The 17,005-nt window shown below is 47.9% G+C and overlaps 1 protein-coding gene across 1 annotated transcript in view; it reads right to left on the reverse strand.

The window, feature by feature from the left end:
• Window positions 1-17,005, reverse strand: part of fndc1 (fibronectin type III domain containing 1) — a 45,039-nt gene that overhangs the window by 13,951 nt on the left and 14,083 nt on the right. Inside the window, exons 5-16 of the mRNA XM_035423971.1 lie at window positions 12,783-12,989; window positions 12,134-12,232; window positions 11,628-11,748; window positions 10,468-10,655; window positions 9,683-9,790; window positions 8,819-9,007; window positions 6,950-8,392; window positions 6,389-6,507; window positions 5,963-6,074; window positions 4,936-5,283; window positions 3,102-3,185; window positions 814-963 (exon numbers count right to left, since the gene is read on the reverse strand). Of these exons, the coding sequence (XP_035279862.1) occupies window positions 814-963; window positions 3,102-3,185; window positions 4,936-5,283; window positions 5,963-6,074; window positions 6,389-6,507; window positions 6,950-8,392; window positions 8,819-9,007; window positions 9,683-9,790; window positions 10,468-10,655; window positions 11,628-11,748; window positions 12,134-12,232; window positions 12,783-12,989 (3,168 nt within the window). The remainder of the gene's footprint in view (window positions 1-813; window positions 964-3,101; window positions 3,186-4,935; window positions 5,284-5,962; window positions 6,075-6,388; window positions 6,508-6,949; window positions 8,393-8,818; window positions 9,008-9,682; window positions 9,791-10,467; window positions 10,656-11,627; window positions 11,749-12,133; window positions 12,233-12,782; window positions 12,990-17,005) is intronic.

Here is a 17,005-nt window from a genome sequence, read left to right on the forward strand (position 1 = left end):
TGGCAGGCAGCCATCTTGTGTTCATTTCCCTTTCCTTTCCTTTCCTTGGCAGTCGTTATCACTGTACGTTCACGCGGCGACGGACAGAATGCAAAATGTCAACTTTCGGCTAATTTTTGACGGCTTTTTATCGCCCTGAAACCGTTTTTTGTTTTTGAAGAAACGGCGAGTCGAGCTTGGAGCACCATCTGAGAAGCTCCCGCTCTTATTATTTATGGTGTGGAGTCAAAAGCGTTTTTTTGGGGGCGTTTTTTTTTGGCCTGGAGTTTCCGGGGGGGGCATCTCCTCCGAAGAATTCACAACGTTGGGGAAGTGTTTTCCACCGCGTTCTAGCAATCGTCCGTCGGCCCGCCCCGCCATTACCGTTTTTTTTTCTTTACCCTTCTGTTCTCTTCCTGTACAGCACAATAAGGAATCTGTTTCTGATCACGATGTGTTTTGGAAATCATCTGCACTAAGCAATCTTTTTACATCTGTGTGAATCAACAAATCTGGAGTTTATTCCATGTTTTGTTGGTGTTGTGCCTGTTGCTTCCTCTAGGTCAAGCAGAGCCGGGGTGGGGGGTGGGGGGGGGTGGGGCTTTACCTGGTAGAATTAAGCATAAAAATAACATCTTTCACAAAGCTCTGTCTCTGGAATCCAGTGCACGTGACGGACACTGTTGTACTCTATTAGGGACCGAATGTACTCTATTAGGGTTAAGAGTACTCGATCAGTGTTGATTTTACACTGAAAAACGTTGTGGAGAATCGCTGTGTGACATCACGCCCGTGACTGTGTGACATCACGCCCGTGACCTCACTCGGACTTACCCGTGAATCGCTTCTTTCCCGCTGCGTCATATGGCGAGGAGGGCCCAATATTAGCCCTCGTGATTGGCTGCGTGGTCGTCGCTTCGGTCGTTGTCGTCGTTGTCGTCGTCGTCGTCGTCGTGGGCAACGTCGTCTGGATGACAAAGTGGTCTGAAAAAACCAAACGTAAAAATCACGCACGGAACTTGTGCTCAATTGCTTTCACCTCACCCATGATGCTGGAAATAGGTTTTTTTTGGGGCCCCACTTAATATTAAGCAGAGGTGGAAAGTCCAGGGGTCAGAAAGCAAAAATCTTGCCTTGTGTTTCTTCCACCCATGGACGCTGATTTCACTAATTAGTTTTTCCTCCTGGCTGAAGGATTGTGCTAATTAGCAGCACCAGGTGACTGGAACAAAACACTGAGGAGGATTTTTACTTTCTGAACCTGGATCTTCCACCTCCGATATTCCGGCACAGTACCTGTGCTAACACACATAGTAATGACCGGTAACCTCACTGCTACACAATGGAAAAATCAGTAAAACCCATTTGAGTAATTAACAGATCACCTTAAGTGTGGGCTAATGAGAATTGAGGCAATCGTTCACAATAGTGTGAATAATCACCTGAACTTTCTCGTCGGCCTACAGTTAACCCAAAGGCGAAACCCTCGGCCCGACTTAACCCAAGAGTGTGCTTACATAACAGCAGTTATGTAAGCGGAGAGGGTGCCTACACCACTGCTTACACTAAAACTCTGTTTCTATGAAGGAGACTTGGCAGCCGTTTCAATATTCCAAACTAATAGGGGGCAATAAATCCAAGCATGCCTCTTCAAGACGCCTTTTATGTGCTTCCACCAGCAGATATCTTTAATACTTCCCAGCCTCTTATCATTTGTGCCATACCCAAAGCTTAATGGGTTATATTACGCACACATGGGATATCTCCTGACTCTAGCTAACACTGACGCATTTCCCAAAGATTTAAGACGTAAACCCGTATATAAACACCAACTTGACATCCTTTTCTTGTTCTGAATCCTGTTGGTTCTCTCTTGACAATAATGCGCCTGCACGTCGCGGACTAGCGATGGAAGAGTGGGTGTCTATGATCTCTGGAAGGGGTGGAGCTGTAATATTGGATATCATCTGCCACTCTCTAGGCTGGAACCAATCACCATGCTCCGCTTTGGGGGGCAAAGTCTTATGATTGGTCGGCTCGTTGGTATCTCCCAAGTTGGCCAACACTGGTCCTGGAGAGCCATGGGGCCTGCTTGCCCTTGCTTTTTCCCCTAAAATCCCAGAACCAGTTCAGATCCAAAAAAAAAAAAAAACGAAACAAAGTGAGGTGAGTTAACTGTAACAAACGGATGAAATTGATCTGTTAAGTTCTGAGCAGCACACCGGTTCCAGCCGAGCCTGTGGCCCTCCAGGACCCAGGGTTTGGCTGGCCGGCCCTGTGCTACAGGGTTCGGGGGAAGCCCAAATTCTCCCCGCACCCATCTAGGCCAGCAGCTGCGCGCCTCGCACTCCCGGCCCAGACCAGAGGAGGAAGACGGCACACGCTGTCCCGTGCAGCCGGGCCAGGCCAGCACAGCTGCTTCCTCCCGCTCCCCGAGCCAGGAGCGACCGGGCCAAGGGCCCGCTTTCAACACTGCCGCCTTTTCAGCGGACGTGCTGTGTGCTGGCCCGAGCCACCGGACCGGACCAGACCGGACCGGTCCGGAGCGGTCCGGCCCACACAGGACATCCCTCACAGGCCCTTCCTCATTGGTCAGAGAGGTCATGAGCTAACCGACAAATAAGGAAAAAAAGGCTAAAGAGCCAAAACTATTAAAAGGAACAAACAAACAAACAAGCTAATGAAACAACCTCTTTAATTCTCACCAAAAAAACCGCGCGTGGACGCACGCATCGTGCACAAGCTAAGAGTCAGAGCAACTGAGCTCATGTTTTTTTTTTGGCGCTGCTGACGTTGTCGGCGTTCAGACACTGATGACCCGCAACATCACATGACATCCCACCAACAGCCATTTTTCGGCACAAGTACAGCATGCCGCAACAGCTTTTAGTTTCACGGTTAGTGGTGTGGCTTTCGGCGGCGTGAATGTTAGGCGCTGACGATCGATTAAAGACGCAGACGACGACCAGAAGCAGGGCAAGACAACCCACCGTACAAAAAAACTGGGAAGAGACGGACAAAAAACGAAATGGAAACGGTCGAAGACAGACGAAAGCGGTCAAGCAGGAAGACGTTCGACGACAGTCCACACGGCACCACACGCAGCCATACTCAGCCGGTACCTTCTTCAATAGCTAAAGCGTCAGCCCTGTCAGTCGCCATGGAGACTGTTACCATGGCGTCCATTCCCATCCCTGAGGACCCTTCTGTTGAGGAAGCAGGAGATGGACGTTGCAAACATTTTCCAAAAAAAAAAAATATAAACAAAACCAAACAAAAACAAAAAACAGCAAACATTGCAAAATCAAACCAAAATCTAGCAAATCCTTGCAGCGAGATGAAAGGCTGGCCCAGAATGCTTTGCGCGCTGCGAACAAGACATTTCCAACACATTCTCTGCCACTTTATCCCTCATTGTGAAAAGTGTGCAGACTGAATGCATGATTTCATAAATAGCCGTAAGGCAGTAGAGCTGTACCATCATCCTGGAGAACCATGGGGTCTAATGCTTTCTGTTTCCACCCAAAAATCAGTTCAGCTGCTTAATAAACTTCTCACTGATCAGTTAAGTGCAGAGTAGAAAAAAAAATGTTTTTAAAAAGCAGGCCCTGTGGTTCTCCCAGACAAGAACTTAGAAAGTAGACCCCCCCCCCCCCCCCCCCCCCGCCGTGGTTCTCCTGGACGAGAGTCGATCTTTGCTGCTGCAAGGCCCAGCTGTTTCTTAGCAAAGCCAAGCATGTGCTGCCGCCTGTAGTCCACGTGTTTCGCCAGAGGAGGCGCCGGAGTCGCACGTGGGCAGGCGGGCGGGCGGCGATGAGCTGCGCTGCTGGCGGCCGGCTGCTAGAATCCCTGCATCTCACTTCCTGTTTCCATGCAGCTGGGGGGTCGACTGATGTCCCGGTACGGCAACTGGCGCCGCCGCCGCCGCCGCGGTGCAAACCCCAAACCGCTGTAATGTGCGTCTCCAAGTTTAAACCGAGTTTAATCCGAGTTTAACCTGAGTTATATCCAAGCGTCAATTCGCCTGCTCCCACCCTGGAGTCGTGGGGTCAATCTGCGGACGCTGAGAAGGAGGCTCATACCATAGAAGAACAAAGCAAACCGACGAGAATGCGGAGGGGGGGGGGGAAATTCTACTGCCTATTCATCAACTTCTATTTTCTGTTTTCCCAGTCTTGTTTTAAACAAGATTAAAGCGGGAATTCACACAAGTTAAATAAATGGACTGTATTTTTTTTTTTTAAAGAAAAACCGGACTTCTTTCCTTTTTTTGGCATAGCTGTCAAGTTATCAAGTTACTGTCTGTTAGCAAAACATATTTTCTAGTTTTTGATTCCTCCTCTCTGAAAACGGCAGGCATTTGATAGCTTTGTATTATTTTACATCCATTCATTTGTCGGTTACTCTCGTCCAAAGCAACTTACAAGGCCATTAGGACTTGCACCAAGTGTAAACAACAGGGAACGTATCAGGTTGGACAGCGTTGTACGAGTTCAGAAGTGCAGGACAAAGCCAGTCATTTTCGGTCACTGCAGTGAAGTGACAGAACTTAGGATGCAGTAAGTGAACAAAATGTGTAAGTATGAGTCACAATGTGCCAATATGGAGCAATACTGAAGTAAAACAGGAAACTGAAATAGAATAAATATGTGATATGATCTGTGAACTTATAATACATATTAATGCAATATATCAGGCGTCTGAAACTCAGGTCCTAGTGGTCCACAGAGTCTGTTGCTCTTGGGATTCACAGTAAAATCAGCAAGCAGTTTTCAGGCCCATGGAACAAGGCGGGGCGGAGCTGACTGTGTGATTAAGCGATTTAATTGGTCAGTTAAGGGCTGAGTGACAGCTAAAACCAGCAGGCCCCGTGGTTCTCTGGGGACCAGGATTGGCGACCGCCTGCTACAGTTTTTCGGTGCGTGAGAGGAACGCGCGCGGTCCGAACTTTCTTACCGTCGGGGTAGCAGTTGAGTATGCCGTCGTCGTCGAACATGGGGTACCCCAGGTCGTCCACCCTGGAGTACGTTCCGGGTGGACAGGTGGGGAAGAGGGGCATGGTCGTGGGCTCCTCCGTGGTCACCTCTGGGGTGGTTGGCATGGTCGTCGTCGGCTCGGGTGTGGTCGTGGTGGTCGTTGCGGTCGTGGTGGTCGTCGTTTTCGGCGTGGGACGGTCCAGGCCCACGATTTGCTTCCCGCCCAAAGTGAAGAACTTGTCCTTGGGGTTGACCACCGGTCGGCTGTCCCGTCCGTGCCCGAACAGGGCCAGGCCCTCGGAGTTCACCAGCGGGCTGCCCTGGGCATCTGAGGGGTGGAGAAGCTGTGGTCAGAGTCCCAGGCCCTTGTTCTCACTCAGTGTTTTCGTTCTCCAGCTCGACTCACTAACGCATTCTGACAACTGAGTCAACTTTTCAGTCAGTTCTGCACGTCGAGTTTTTTGCCCCCAGCGAGAGCAAAGAACCCAACATGAAGCCACCAGCATGGAGTCCTGAAGAGGAAGCACTTGGCCGGCTTTCCGAAATTCTCCACAAAATGAGCACCAGACAGACTAGCTTAACAGATGAAACAGCTTCACCCAGACAAAAATTATTAAGCCGCAGCTGCAGCCGATGCCAGCTGTGCATTTAACTACGGCTGTTACCGTGAGCGTCTTGTACGCATTTACTGACTTACACATTACTCGCACAAGTGACATTTTGACTGGCATGTTGTCGGTTACTTCACCCGGATAAACACTGCACGCTGTTTCTGTGTAGCGGTTACGTAGTTTTACACATTTGCGCCAAGATGATTGAGTGTCGGGGTGCTTTTTTTAAATTTTCTTTTGAAAGACTTGTTATTGTACATGGCAATCAGAAGTAATGCTGTGGCAATATTTGCCCTGTCAAAACAATTTCCCGTCAAACGGTTGCTGTGGTAAAAACGCCAACATCTAAACGAAAGTTTAAAAAAAAATTAAAAAATTTTTTTTTTTTAAACAAACCAAAAATGGTGCGTCCGTCCTCCCCGAGGATGACCCGACGAGGCTTTCCGTGAGAGTCCTGCAGAATCCGCCCGTTCTCGTTCATCAGAACCCCTTTGTCCAGGTCCACTATCTGAGCAGAACCAAAAAAAAAATTGTCATTTCATATGAAAAAAATAAATACATACTGTATCCTCTTAAGACCCTGCAATTCAGTTTTGTCCCCTGTAGGGGACATGAGTCTCTGGTCTTTAATCTCAACAACCATACATTCCATTCTGGTGAAATATAAACTACCGTCAATAAAAAATAGAACTAATAATATTTTTGAAAATATTTCATTCATTTTTGTGGTCCAAGACATTTGTATTCTGTCAAAAAAAAATGTAAATATTAAGCTTTTTTTTTCTGCCAAGTTTAAGAAGGGTATTTGAGATGGGTACCTACCCATTTCAGTCCTTCCGGACTGGTGATGTACCTGTGGCCTGATGACGGTTTGGCGTTGCCGTCGGACGTGGAAACGGGTTTTCCATTGGTTGCCGTGAGATTTGGACGTCCGTTTCTCCCTGAGGAAGGAAATAAAATGGCTGCAACTCAGCAACAGTGGTGATTTTTTATAGTGAAAACATCTCTCAATTTCTTAGAGTCTTCTGTTTGTGTTACTGAAATATAGTCCGCATAGAAACTCTGAACTTGAGTTGAGTTCAGCTGTGCATTCTTTCACAGCGTCTCATCTTTTTTTTTTCAGGCGCCAGATAATTTTGACCAGTAAGCAGAAACATTTTTTAAAAATCTATTTTATCTCAATTTGCAGCATTCAGATTCCATTTAGTTGGGAATTTTTCTGCTCTGTCATTGCCTCTGTTGTACGTCTCATTAAATACAAAAACAACATCCGTCATGCGAACTAACCGACAGGGAGGGTAAATTCAGGGAGATAGAAAGGTTGCTAAGCAGCAGTATCTAAGCAGCAGTTGCTAAGCAGCTCGTAGCCGGGCCTCGACCCACCGTTGGGCATTTTTCCCGCCGTTCGCCCGGGGTAGCGGGACCGAGGGTTCGGGTTCGAAGGCTGCGGGGAAGCGGGCGCCCGGGACCCCGTCTGGCGGTTCGCGAGGTGCGGGTACCGCAGGCGCCCGTTGGGGCCGACGACGGGACGGCGGGGGGCCGACGGGGCCCTCGGCCTCTCCGGGACGGACTCCCTCTCGATGCTGTCGTTCTCGCTCAGCTCGGGCCCGGCGGCGGCGGCCGGGCGCGGGGGCGCGGTCGCCACGGCGATCTTGTCGTTCCTCCCGTACGCCTCCTTGCCGGCGCCGTAGGTGTAGCCGCCCCCTTCGTCCTTGGAGGCGGGGCTCTTCGGGACGGGGACGGGGCCGGGGTCGGGGTCGTGGGCGGACGGCGACGGGGCCCGGGCCTTTTCGTGGGTGTCCTGGGAGACGGAAACCTCCGGGCGGGGCTCGACCTGCTGCTTCAGCACCGGGGTTTGGGCCCCCACGGAGGCCAGCGAGGAGTCCCGGCTGGACGGGACCCTGGCGCCCTGCCTGGGGACGACCCTGCTCCCGAAGCCTGGCCTCAGGTTGCGGTTCAGGACGGCGGGCACGGGGACGGGGGCGGGGGCGGGGCGAGAGGTGGTGGCAGCGCGGGGGGCGGGGGTCGGCCTCTCGTTCCTCTCCTCCTCCTCCTCCTCCTCTTCCTCGTTTGGACCGGGCCGGGTCTGGACCGCCGCGCCGGAGGACAGGGTGGACTGGGCGGAGGCGGCGGCGGCGGCGGAGGACCCGGGCTTGCGCTGGCCGTTCGGGACCCTGCCCAGATTTCCGCGGGTCAGGAGGACCCCCGGCTTCCTCCGCCCGGGGCCGGGGTAGCGGCCGGCCGGGACAGAGCCGCCGCCATTACCGCCAGCGGGCGAGCCGGGCTCCGGCGGGGGCTCTTTGGGCGCGGGTTTGGGCGCGCCGCGGTCGTACGAGTCCTTCCTCTCGGGGTAGGAGACGGCGGCGTCGACCTTCCTGGCGGCCGCCGTGGGCTCCTCCTCCTCCTTCTCTTCCTCCTCCTCCTCTTTCTCTTCCTCCTTTTCCTCCTCCTCCTCCTCCTCCTCCTCCAGTTTCTCTTCGGCGAAGGTCTCCTGCTCCTTGTGCGATTCCCGCTCGGGCGCCTGAGGGGTCCGCTGGCCGCCGCCGCCCGTCCTCCGCGCGGACGACCTCGCCGACGAGAACACGCCGTGATAGGACCGGGTCTGCGAGAGGGGGCGGGTCCTCCGGGTGGTGGGGATAACGGTCGTGGGGGCGCGCGTAGTGACCTCCTCTTCCTCCTCCTCCTCCTCCTCCTCTTCGTCCTCCTCGTCCTCGTCCTCCTCCTCAGACTCGAGGTCAGAGCCTCTGGGGTCCTTGCGGAGGTAGGGTCTGGAGGGCCTGTATGAACCTGGCCTCCTGGAGTGGGGGGATGAAGCCGCAGCGCTGGCTGGCGACAAAGAGGAGAGATCTGAGTGAGAGCCCAATAGCAGCGCCGTGTCAAGGTCTTGACTGAAGACCGTGATTAGTTAATCAGCTGAATCAGGTGTCACAGTGCTGGGTTAAAACACCAAACTTTTTTTTATTTTTGTGCATAAGACTGTGGATCCCTGCTGTATAGCAACATTAGTAATAATGTCTAAATTATCGAAGCACTCTGTATGACACTGAGGGAAAAAAAGCTTGAACTGCGGCCAAAATCTCAGTTTCTGTACGCAATAAAACACGAGGGTGGACACCTGCAGTCCCAGCATGCTGTAAGCGTGTTACATAAGCACAGTCTCACAGGAGTCGTCAGTTTAAAAAAAAGGTTGTACGAGATTCAAAATGGACAAAACGGGGAGAAAAAAAAACAGAAGTGTGCTTGCTTGCTTACTTGTTGGCATGACGACGCTGAAGGCCTTGCTCTGGGGTCCCTGTCCTCTCCGGTTCACCGCACGGATCTTGAAGATGTAGCGCTCGCCGGGCTGCAGGCCCTCGACGACGGCGGACGTGGTGCCGCCGCGGTAACTGGCGGACTTGGCGCCGAAGGGCTTCAGGGCCGGGGCGTAGGACAGGATGTACTCTGCAACGGCATTTTGGCGGACGGTGAGGAGGAGGCCGCTCGGACGCCGGCGCGATCGGAGCGACGGCCGGGCCCGAAGGCGCGGCGCACACGCACGTACACACAGGGACACTGGTGCATTGTGGGTAGACTGACTCTAGGGCCGTGTTCGAAACAACCTCGTAGCTACGGTGTCCTCAAAATGTGTACTGTCTACTAAACATACTGCCTCCTAGTTTAGTGTGCATTTCTTGGTATGCGATGGGCAGTGTTTTCCCAAAAAAATATCCTCCATACTATTTTCTAACGGAACTGTGGAAATGGCATAAGATGTCCAGCCCTTGTAGGAAAAAAGGCCATGCCTGTTCCTCCTATATGGGACCCAAAGATCTGCAGGAACACCTAAAAAGTATGGTTTACTTCCTGAAAAGTGTGCACTTCCGAATACACTCAGCAAAACCCCAGGAAATAAGTGTATCATCCAGGGATTTTTAAGTACACTACATTCAGAGAAAATTTCACCTACTTTAACATCTTTTTAATCCAGTGTACTCAACCTGTATACTCAATAGTGGGCAAGTAAGCTGTTTTGGACATGGCCGTGGCCTTATGGGAGTAGTGATGGGCGGATAAGTGTCTCTCTCGTGTGCATGCTTCCTGTGCTAACGCCTTGAGAAGAGGCCGCACTCCAAATACCTCGGATCCTCCCGTTGGTTTCCTCCGGTGGGTCCCAGGTTGCCGTGACGGCAGTCCCTTTGCCTCTCAACGGCTTGACGTCAAAGTTCTCAGGTGGACCCGTTGGAGCTGCACGTTTTTTTTTTTCCAGAGAAAAAGAAAGTGATAAAAACACATGTGTGCTAAACGGGTAATTCCACTCTTGGCAAAAAAAAAATTTAGAAGTAGAAAAACCAAAAAAAATCGATTCTGATTCTGCACAGGATTTTTTTTTTCCCAGGAAAGCACATGCTGAGGTCATTAATATGAAAAATAAAGGTGTCTGACTTTGGTCCAAATAACCAGGGAAAGGCAATAAATGCTGACACTTGCGTGAACCCTTTACTCAAAGCCAGTTATGACATAATGTGTGATGCTGCCATGTGAGAACACAACATGCTTACAGACATGGAACATTAATCTATTCAAGACGTATAAACACGTTTAACACACGTTTAGCGAAACTGAATAGTAACAGTACCCTATGTGTAGACATGAAACTATTTAACCTGCTGAAAAGCATAGGGATAAAAATGCAGGAAAATAAATTAAATTGTAAAATATGCGTTGTTCTTTTTTGTGTACTTGAGTAGAATGCTGGATGCCTAGACACAATTTCTTATCAAATTCACTTGTCTTGGATTTCAACATGCCCTACAACTCAACAACACACTATAGTAGCGCACACACTCCACCTAGCTTAAAGAGTACTTTGGTTTTTATCTTAATTTTAATAGTAATTTTCATCAGGCAGTTCACTAACCTACCGGATTCAGGGGTCCTCTGAAAGACAGAGACGCTCCATTTGCTGGTGTGGTCCCCCTGCGAGATCCGGATGGAGAACTCGTACATGTTGTCGGCGGAGAGGTTCTCCACCAGGAGGCGCCGCTGCGTGGTCTCTCGGTAGTCCCACCGAGCCGACTCCCCCTTCTCCCGGTACCTCAGCGTGTAGTACCTGCATGCGCAAAGATGGTGGAGGAAATTACAAGACGGGCGTGTGTCATGATGCAGGACAACGCAGACCACCGTGCGCGAGTTGCAGTCAGACAGTTGACCTCCCGGGGGAACTTACTGGTCGCACGTTAAGACTGGAAAAACCAAAGTATTAACATTTAGACAAGCGTTCAAGGAGCACGCGGCTGTCAATCAAAACCAAGGTCAAGAGAGCTGGCCTGAAGGTCAGATTATTTGCACTCCGAACAAAAACTTGTTCACGGCAGCATGAGCAAATTAATTAAGTTATTAAATCTGGAAAAAGGCAACTTCCAGAACATTCCAGAACAAATGTCAAACCGACTTAATAAATATGCATAAGGAGGCAGCGTGTAGAAAGCTGCTGGTACCATATAAAATGATTTTTCGCATGCAGATTAAGTCCAAATGTCGGTTGAACTGAGGACCAACTGAATTTTTTACTTTTTTTTTTTTTTTTTTTTACAAAGCTTTGCACAACACCCGTGGAGAAGACCCAGCAGCTCAGCAGACAGCCGTGTTTCATTAAAACAAGAGCTAGCCTGGGTCTTCCTAAGGGGTCAGTCTGTTCGACATCTCCCAGAGAAAGACACGTTTTTTAAAGTCTATTATCAGACAGCACCCGTTTTCCTTCTGTCAGCTATTTACTCAACCCTTTCTGAAATTGATTGAACACGCCCTTTGACTCTTTCACTCGTTAGCATTGCACGGGTGCGGCAGTGTAGTATAACGGGTAAGGAGCTGGTCTTGTAACCTAAAGGTCACAGGTTCAATTCCCAGGTTGAACACTGCTGTTGTACCCTTGAGCAAGGTGCTTAACCTCCATTGCTTCAGTATCTATCCAGCTCTACAAATGGATGCAGTGCAAATGCTGTGTAAAATGATGTGTAAGTCGCTCTGGATAAGAGCGTCTGCTAAACACCTGTAATGGGTACCTGGACGTGATTATTCTCACCTGGTGCTGCTCTCGGCCGTCTCCTTCTCGATCTCCGGGTCCACCCAGGAGACGAACACCGACTGGGGGGACATGACCCGAACGGTGATGTCCTTCACTTCAGACATTTCCTCTAAATCTGCTGGATGGACAATAAAGGTTGCGATTCATTATCTTTTAAATTATCTACAGCGAAAAACAAAATCTAGTACATAACTTAATTAAAGTCTGTTTATATGGCAGACAATCCATTGTTCCACGCATAATAAAAGGACTAGTGTTGCCGATGTTATACACACTGAACATTTTGCCGTGCCATATTTTGCTTCTTCCATTTTAATTCCCACTGATTTCCCCACTCCTGTAAAGTGCACAATCCAGTTATGTGCATAACGTCACAATAGTATCAATAGATAGCAGTTATTAGTAGTTGACTGTAAAAGATATGTCAAATTATGAGAAGGGGAGCATGCGACAAAAAGTTTGTTTTGGTTTTTTTTTTGGGGGGGGGGGGGTCACGCACCTACCTGGGGGGGGTTTTTTGCTCATGAAAGCCTTGTGGACGGGGGAGCTCTGCCCAAGCGCTTTCTGTGCCTGCAGTGATACCACATACACGGACTCAGAGGCTACGAACAGAGGGGAATACCAAATACATCCACGGTTTACACAGTCAAACGGGCACAGCTGCAGGCCAATGCGGCCCACAGTATTGCACTACAAAATTATAAATTACTGCACTATATTGTCAGCTTTGTTAAAAAAAATTAATAATTGTATCTCCAAAAAGATGACCATTGTCCAAAAAGGATTCATCACTACATTTAATTACACAAGTATTATTTATTCAGTAACAATTTCTAGTATTTTCAATAAACTTTATTAGTCGCAATGCCACGGAACATAGACAGTGCATAAAGGATGAGGCGCACTTTGTATTTACGCATCAACTTAAAATTATAATACATGCAGATATAAGGTTTGTACAGTATGATGCTAGTGACATATTTGAGTCCTCTAACACTCTACCCCTAAATTCATTGCTCTTTCCTTAAATTTTTATGTAGCGTTACATGTTTGATTCAATGGTCCTCATATGTATTTAGAACATACAATGTACAGTTTGAGATACATCAAAATGCTAATATTTTAAAACTGACCACACGTCCCGCCTCTTACCGTGGTTTTGCCTCCTGGGGCTCCTCTGTTCGGCCTGCACGGGGCTGCTGACCGTCCTGCGGTCGTTTTGGGCCATCCCCAGCAGGAAGCCCCGCCCCCGTCCCGGCTGCTCCGCGCCGGAGTTTTGGGGAGGCCTCCTCTGCTCCAGGACGCTGTCCGGCGACCGGGCCGCCTCGACCCTCACCGGCCGGCTGGGCGCCTTCCTCTCTGAGAAACACGGCGTCGTTAGGGGACGGTCCCTACTTTCAGACGATCCCTAATCTAATGGGATCAGTCTACTCAAACTAAATGCAGCTTTCCTATTCACTTTCACTGTTCACTGTACATGCAGTTCCTTCATGTAAACCTCCTATGTAGATAAAACAATTTAGCATTTTTTTATTCCATTACATTATTTACACATGCCCTAATATAGAGCAACTAGCAAATTTTCCTACGCACGACCCCCCCTCCCAGACTTTATATACTGAAGCAATTCTGGTAAACCACCCATTTCTGAAAAGATTTATTTCATTTATGGCCAGAATTCAATCACATTTTGTCCTTCACTTTGACTTATATAAATGCATGTTTATCTCTCTCTCATTTTTCTCATTGAAAATGGAGTTTGCACCAAAATTAGGTAGCACTTGCCAAATGTCAAATAAAAAAAATGCTATGGACAAATTTTGATTGAATCCAGGCCTCCTATTGGGCATCCAATCAAAAGCTCTCCTGATTGACTGCTCAGGATAGTACTGGTCGGGATTGAGCCAAGACAGGTTTCTGTGTGAGATGATGGAATCCAGGGGCCACTGAGATTTTGCCTGACAGCAAAAAAAAAAAAACTAATCCGATCGTTGGCTAATCTCTACTGTTACTTAGTGAGTATTGTACCTTATCGGACCTGTGTTTTGTAGTTGTTCCAATGACCTTCAGTTTGCAGTTATTGTACGTCGCTTTGGATAAAAGCATCTGCCAAATAAATGTAATGTAATCTCTCGCTCTCTCTCCCTCTTTTTGGGGATATATTTTGGCTTAGAATGTACAAGCACAAAGATGTTTACTCCGAGACAAGATCTTCTGATCCTTCTGAGCTCTCCAGTGAACACACTCGAAGCGCATCTAGCGCTAGTGTCCGTTTCTATGGTCTCGCGGCTATTTGTGTGATGGAACGACCCCTTCACCTGGCCTCCAGTCAGACATGCACTTCCTGTGGAAGTACAGAGCCCCGTTTTAAAAATAAACTGGCGTACAGTTACAAACAGAAGTAAACAAAACAAGGAGAAAATTAGCCGAACATGTGTAACCGAAACGCGTCCCATGTGAGCTGGGACGCCGATCTGGTGAAGGCTTCCTGTGTAAATCCACATCTGACTTGCAAAACAAACCCAATGATCCAACCCCCCCATCCCCACCCCGCCCCCCCGCCCCCCACCCCCACCAGTGAACATTTTTGGTTTGTAGAACCACTGTACTGACACTGCAACCGACGAGGAATTTCCCTTGTTATAGTTTTCAGCTGAAGAGTATTTTTCCTCTCTCTCTCTCTTTCTCTCTCTCTCTCTGTTTCCTCTTTTTAAAATTCATACATGACTTCAGATGTAATCTCTCAGGGTTGCACAAATCTATGAGTCGCACAGGCAGCTAAAACACCCGAGGCGATGTAATTCACAATAAAAACCTATTAGGGTTTGACTTGCAGTATAATACCAGATATAATCAATATTCATGTGCAAAACCAATCCGGACCCTCGCCAACGTGAACCCACCCTGAAATTTAGTTTCTCCATGCATTTAAGCAGCTGTACTGAATGCATGCAAGTACAGCGTTGCACGCAAGCAAGGTTTTCAGCGTCCAGTAAATCAATGCTGACAGAGTATTTGTAACTCTAATGGAGTGCATTATACCTCTCTTTTGGACTTATATACTCTCTTTTAGATTAATTTTTGGTAAAGGGCAAAGTGGTCCAGCGGTGCCTCCGATCAGGAATCAAACTCGCAACCTCCTGATTGCAAGCACAGCCCCCTAATGTCCCCATAAACAACCCCCGTGTGTGGCCAAATCGTCATGGATACCACTTAGCCCAGAGAACTCATCGTTATCATGCCTTATTTCGGTGGTCAGCGGTATTTGTTTGGTTTTTTTCTTCCGTTTGTTTTTAAACACAGCGCTGTATAATTTCACAGGGGAGCAGAGAAGGGGGAGCCGCTTGTGCCGGACCAAAGCAGACTAGCTAGGACAGACATGTGCTGGGAGTGTGCAGAGGCAAGGTTCTGTGTGAGAGGATGAGATCCTGGGGGCGCTACGATCCTGGCTGATGGAAAAAAAAAAAAAAAAAAAAAACTTCTGCTAATTTTCTCTCTAAAATGCAAATTTCAATTCAAATTCAAACTTTTTTATTGGCAGGTAATACATCTGTAAATTTTATTACAATATTATCAGCAATCGTTATGAAAAATATTACTGTTACATTTGCAAAGCACAGAGCAAAACATTTATATATTAACACCGATTAACTCTCTGTCTATCTCTGTCTCTCTTTCTCTCTCACTTTCTCCCTGTCTGTCCCTCTCTTTCTCCGGGTGCTGATGAATGGAACGATTGTGCCTCTGTCTCGACAAGCACCTGGCTGACACACCTGCTCGCCTCGACCGTTCACCCACGACCGTGCAAATATGACGAGAAATGACTCTGCTATTCACCCGTTACCTCCACAGTGCCAATCAATCAATCAACGCTTCATAAATCTGGTAACACTTTACAACCAGGTCCCATGAATTGGCATTGACTAATGTAATTGTTAAAATGGTAACTCCTGAAAAGTTAATATGTACAGCTTTGCTAATGTATACAGTATGCACATCATTAGTTCATGTTAACTGCATTAGTTAATTCACATTCACATTGGAATAAAAAAACAGTTAATGTATTTTTTAATGGTTAAATTATTAGTTTTATCCTGTTTTGCTAAAGTATAAATACGCACATAATTAATGGACTAGTTAATGTATGAACTGGTAACTAATGAAAAGTTAATTCCATGCTTAATGTATTTGTACGCCAGTAATTCATGTGAATAGCTACAATAGTTAATGTCAGTTCATGTGATCTTATTGTAAAGTGTTAGTGTAAACCTTCATGTCACAGTTTCAGAGAATTTATGGAGGCGAGAGTGGTTGCAATAATACCGCAGTAGCTGAAAGTTCCAACATTGAATCTGGCACACGGGTCGTGTTTGCATATAGATCGTTACCCCTACTGTTTGAATGTAGTGAATAAATCCGCAGAAATGCTGGCGCATTTGGCCACTGCAGTGACTGTGGTCTGAGGAACTATCCACCCGCAGAAAACACTCGATTTTATACTCGCGAGTCGCGAACAGACGATACCGCCGCACGCTAAACGTAGCAGGCGTAGCGGTGTGTAATTTGTCCGTTAGCCCCCGTCAGGAGGTCGGCCTGACAGTTTTAGAGCCCGAACTTCAGCACTGATAGTGTTCTTATCTTTAATCTCTTTTCCTCAAAGTTCTTCTTCTTTTTTATCCCAGAGCAGGAAAAAAAAAAGAGTCTCCATTTGGTTTGAATCAGCAGTTTTTTTTGTGATTTGGCCAGCTGTGTGTCTCTCTCTCTCTCTCTCTCTCTCTCTCTATCTATCTCTCTCTCTCTCTCTCTTTCACTGTCTCTCTCGCTTTCTCTAGCACACACACACACACACATGCACTCCCGCACACACGTACAGCGCCTAGCCTGAAATGTACTTTGCAGACGCAGATGCACTAATTTCAATTTAAGCATCTGCCACATCGACAGTTCTCACAGGGAACTCTGGGCAATGTAGTCCCTAAGAGTGCTTCTGTCGTTTCACTATTTCTTACTTGAACACATAAACATAATGTAGGTTTGGCTCATTCTCATTTTCTCATTCAAAGCACTTATCACACAGCACACCACAGACAAACAAAGCATTGGTTGACCTGACTGATTAAAAGTGAGTGAATATGGGACATTTTTGGGGGGCATAATCTTCATGACAAGCATAACTCTTTCTGACATTAACAGTGTCTAATTAGCACAATTAACAGCTTTTTAAAATTCAGAGCTTGCAGTTGTGGTTGGAATGAAGACAAACAGACACTGAGGAGCCCTGGATGAAGTCTGAGAGCCAATCCACAGATGTACTGCAAGATACTCCGCTCTAAATTTGCAAGACTTTATCAGTAGTTTAGCCGAGCCTCCAGATA

Source organism: Anguilla anguilla, chromosome 6 (assembly GCF_013347855.1).
Source record: "Anguilla anguilla isolate fAngAng1 chromosome 6, fAngAng1.pri, whole genome shotgun sequence".
In the NCBI taxonomy this organism is placed as follows: domain Eukaryota; kingdom Metazoa; phylum Chordata; class Actinopteri; order Anguilliformes; family Anguillidae; genus Anguilla; species Anguilla anguilla.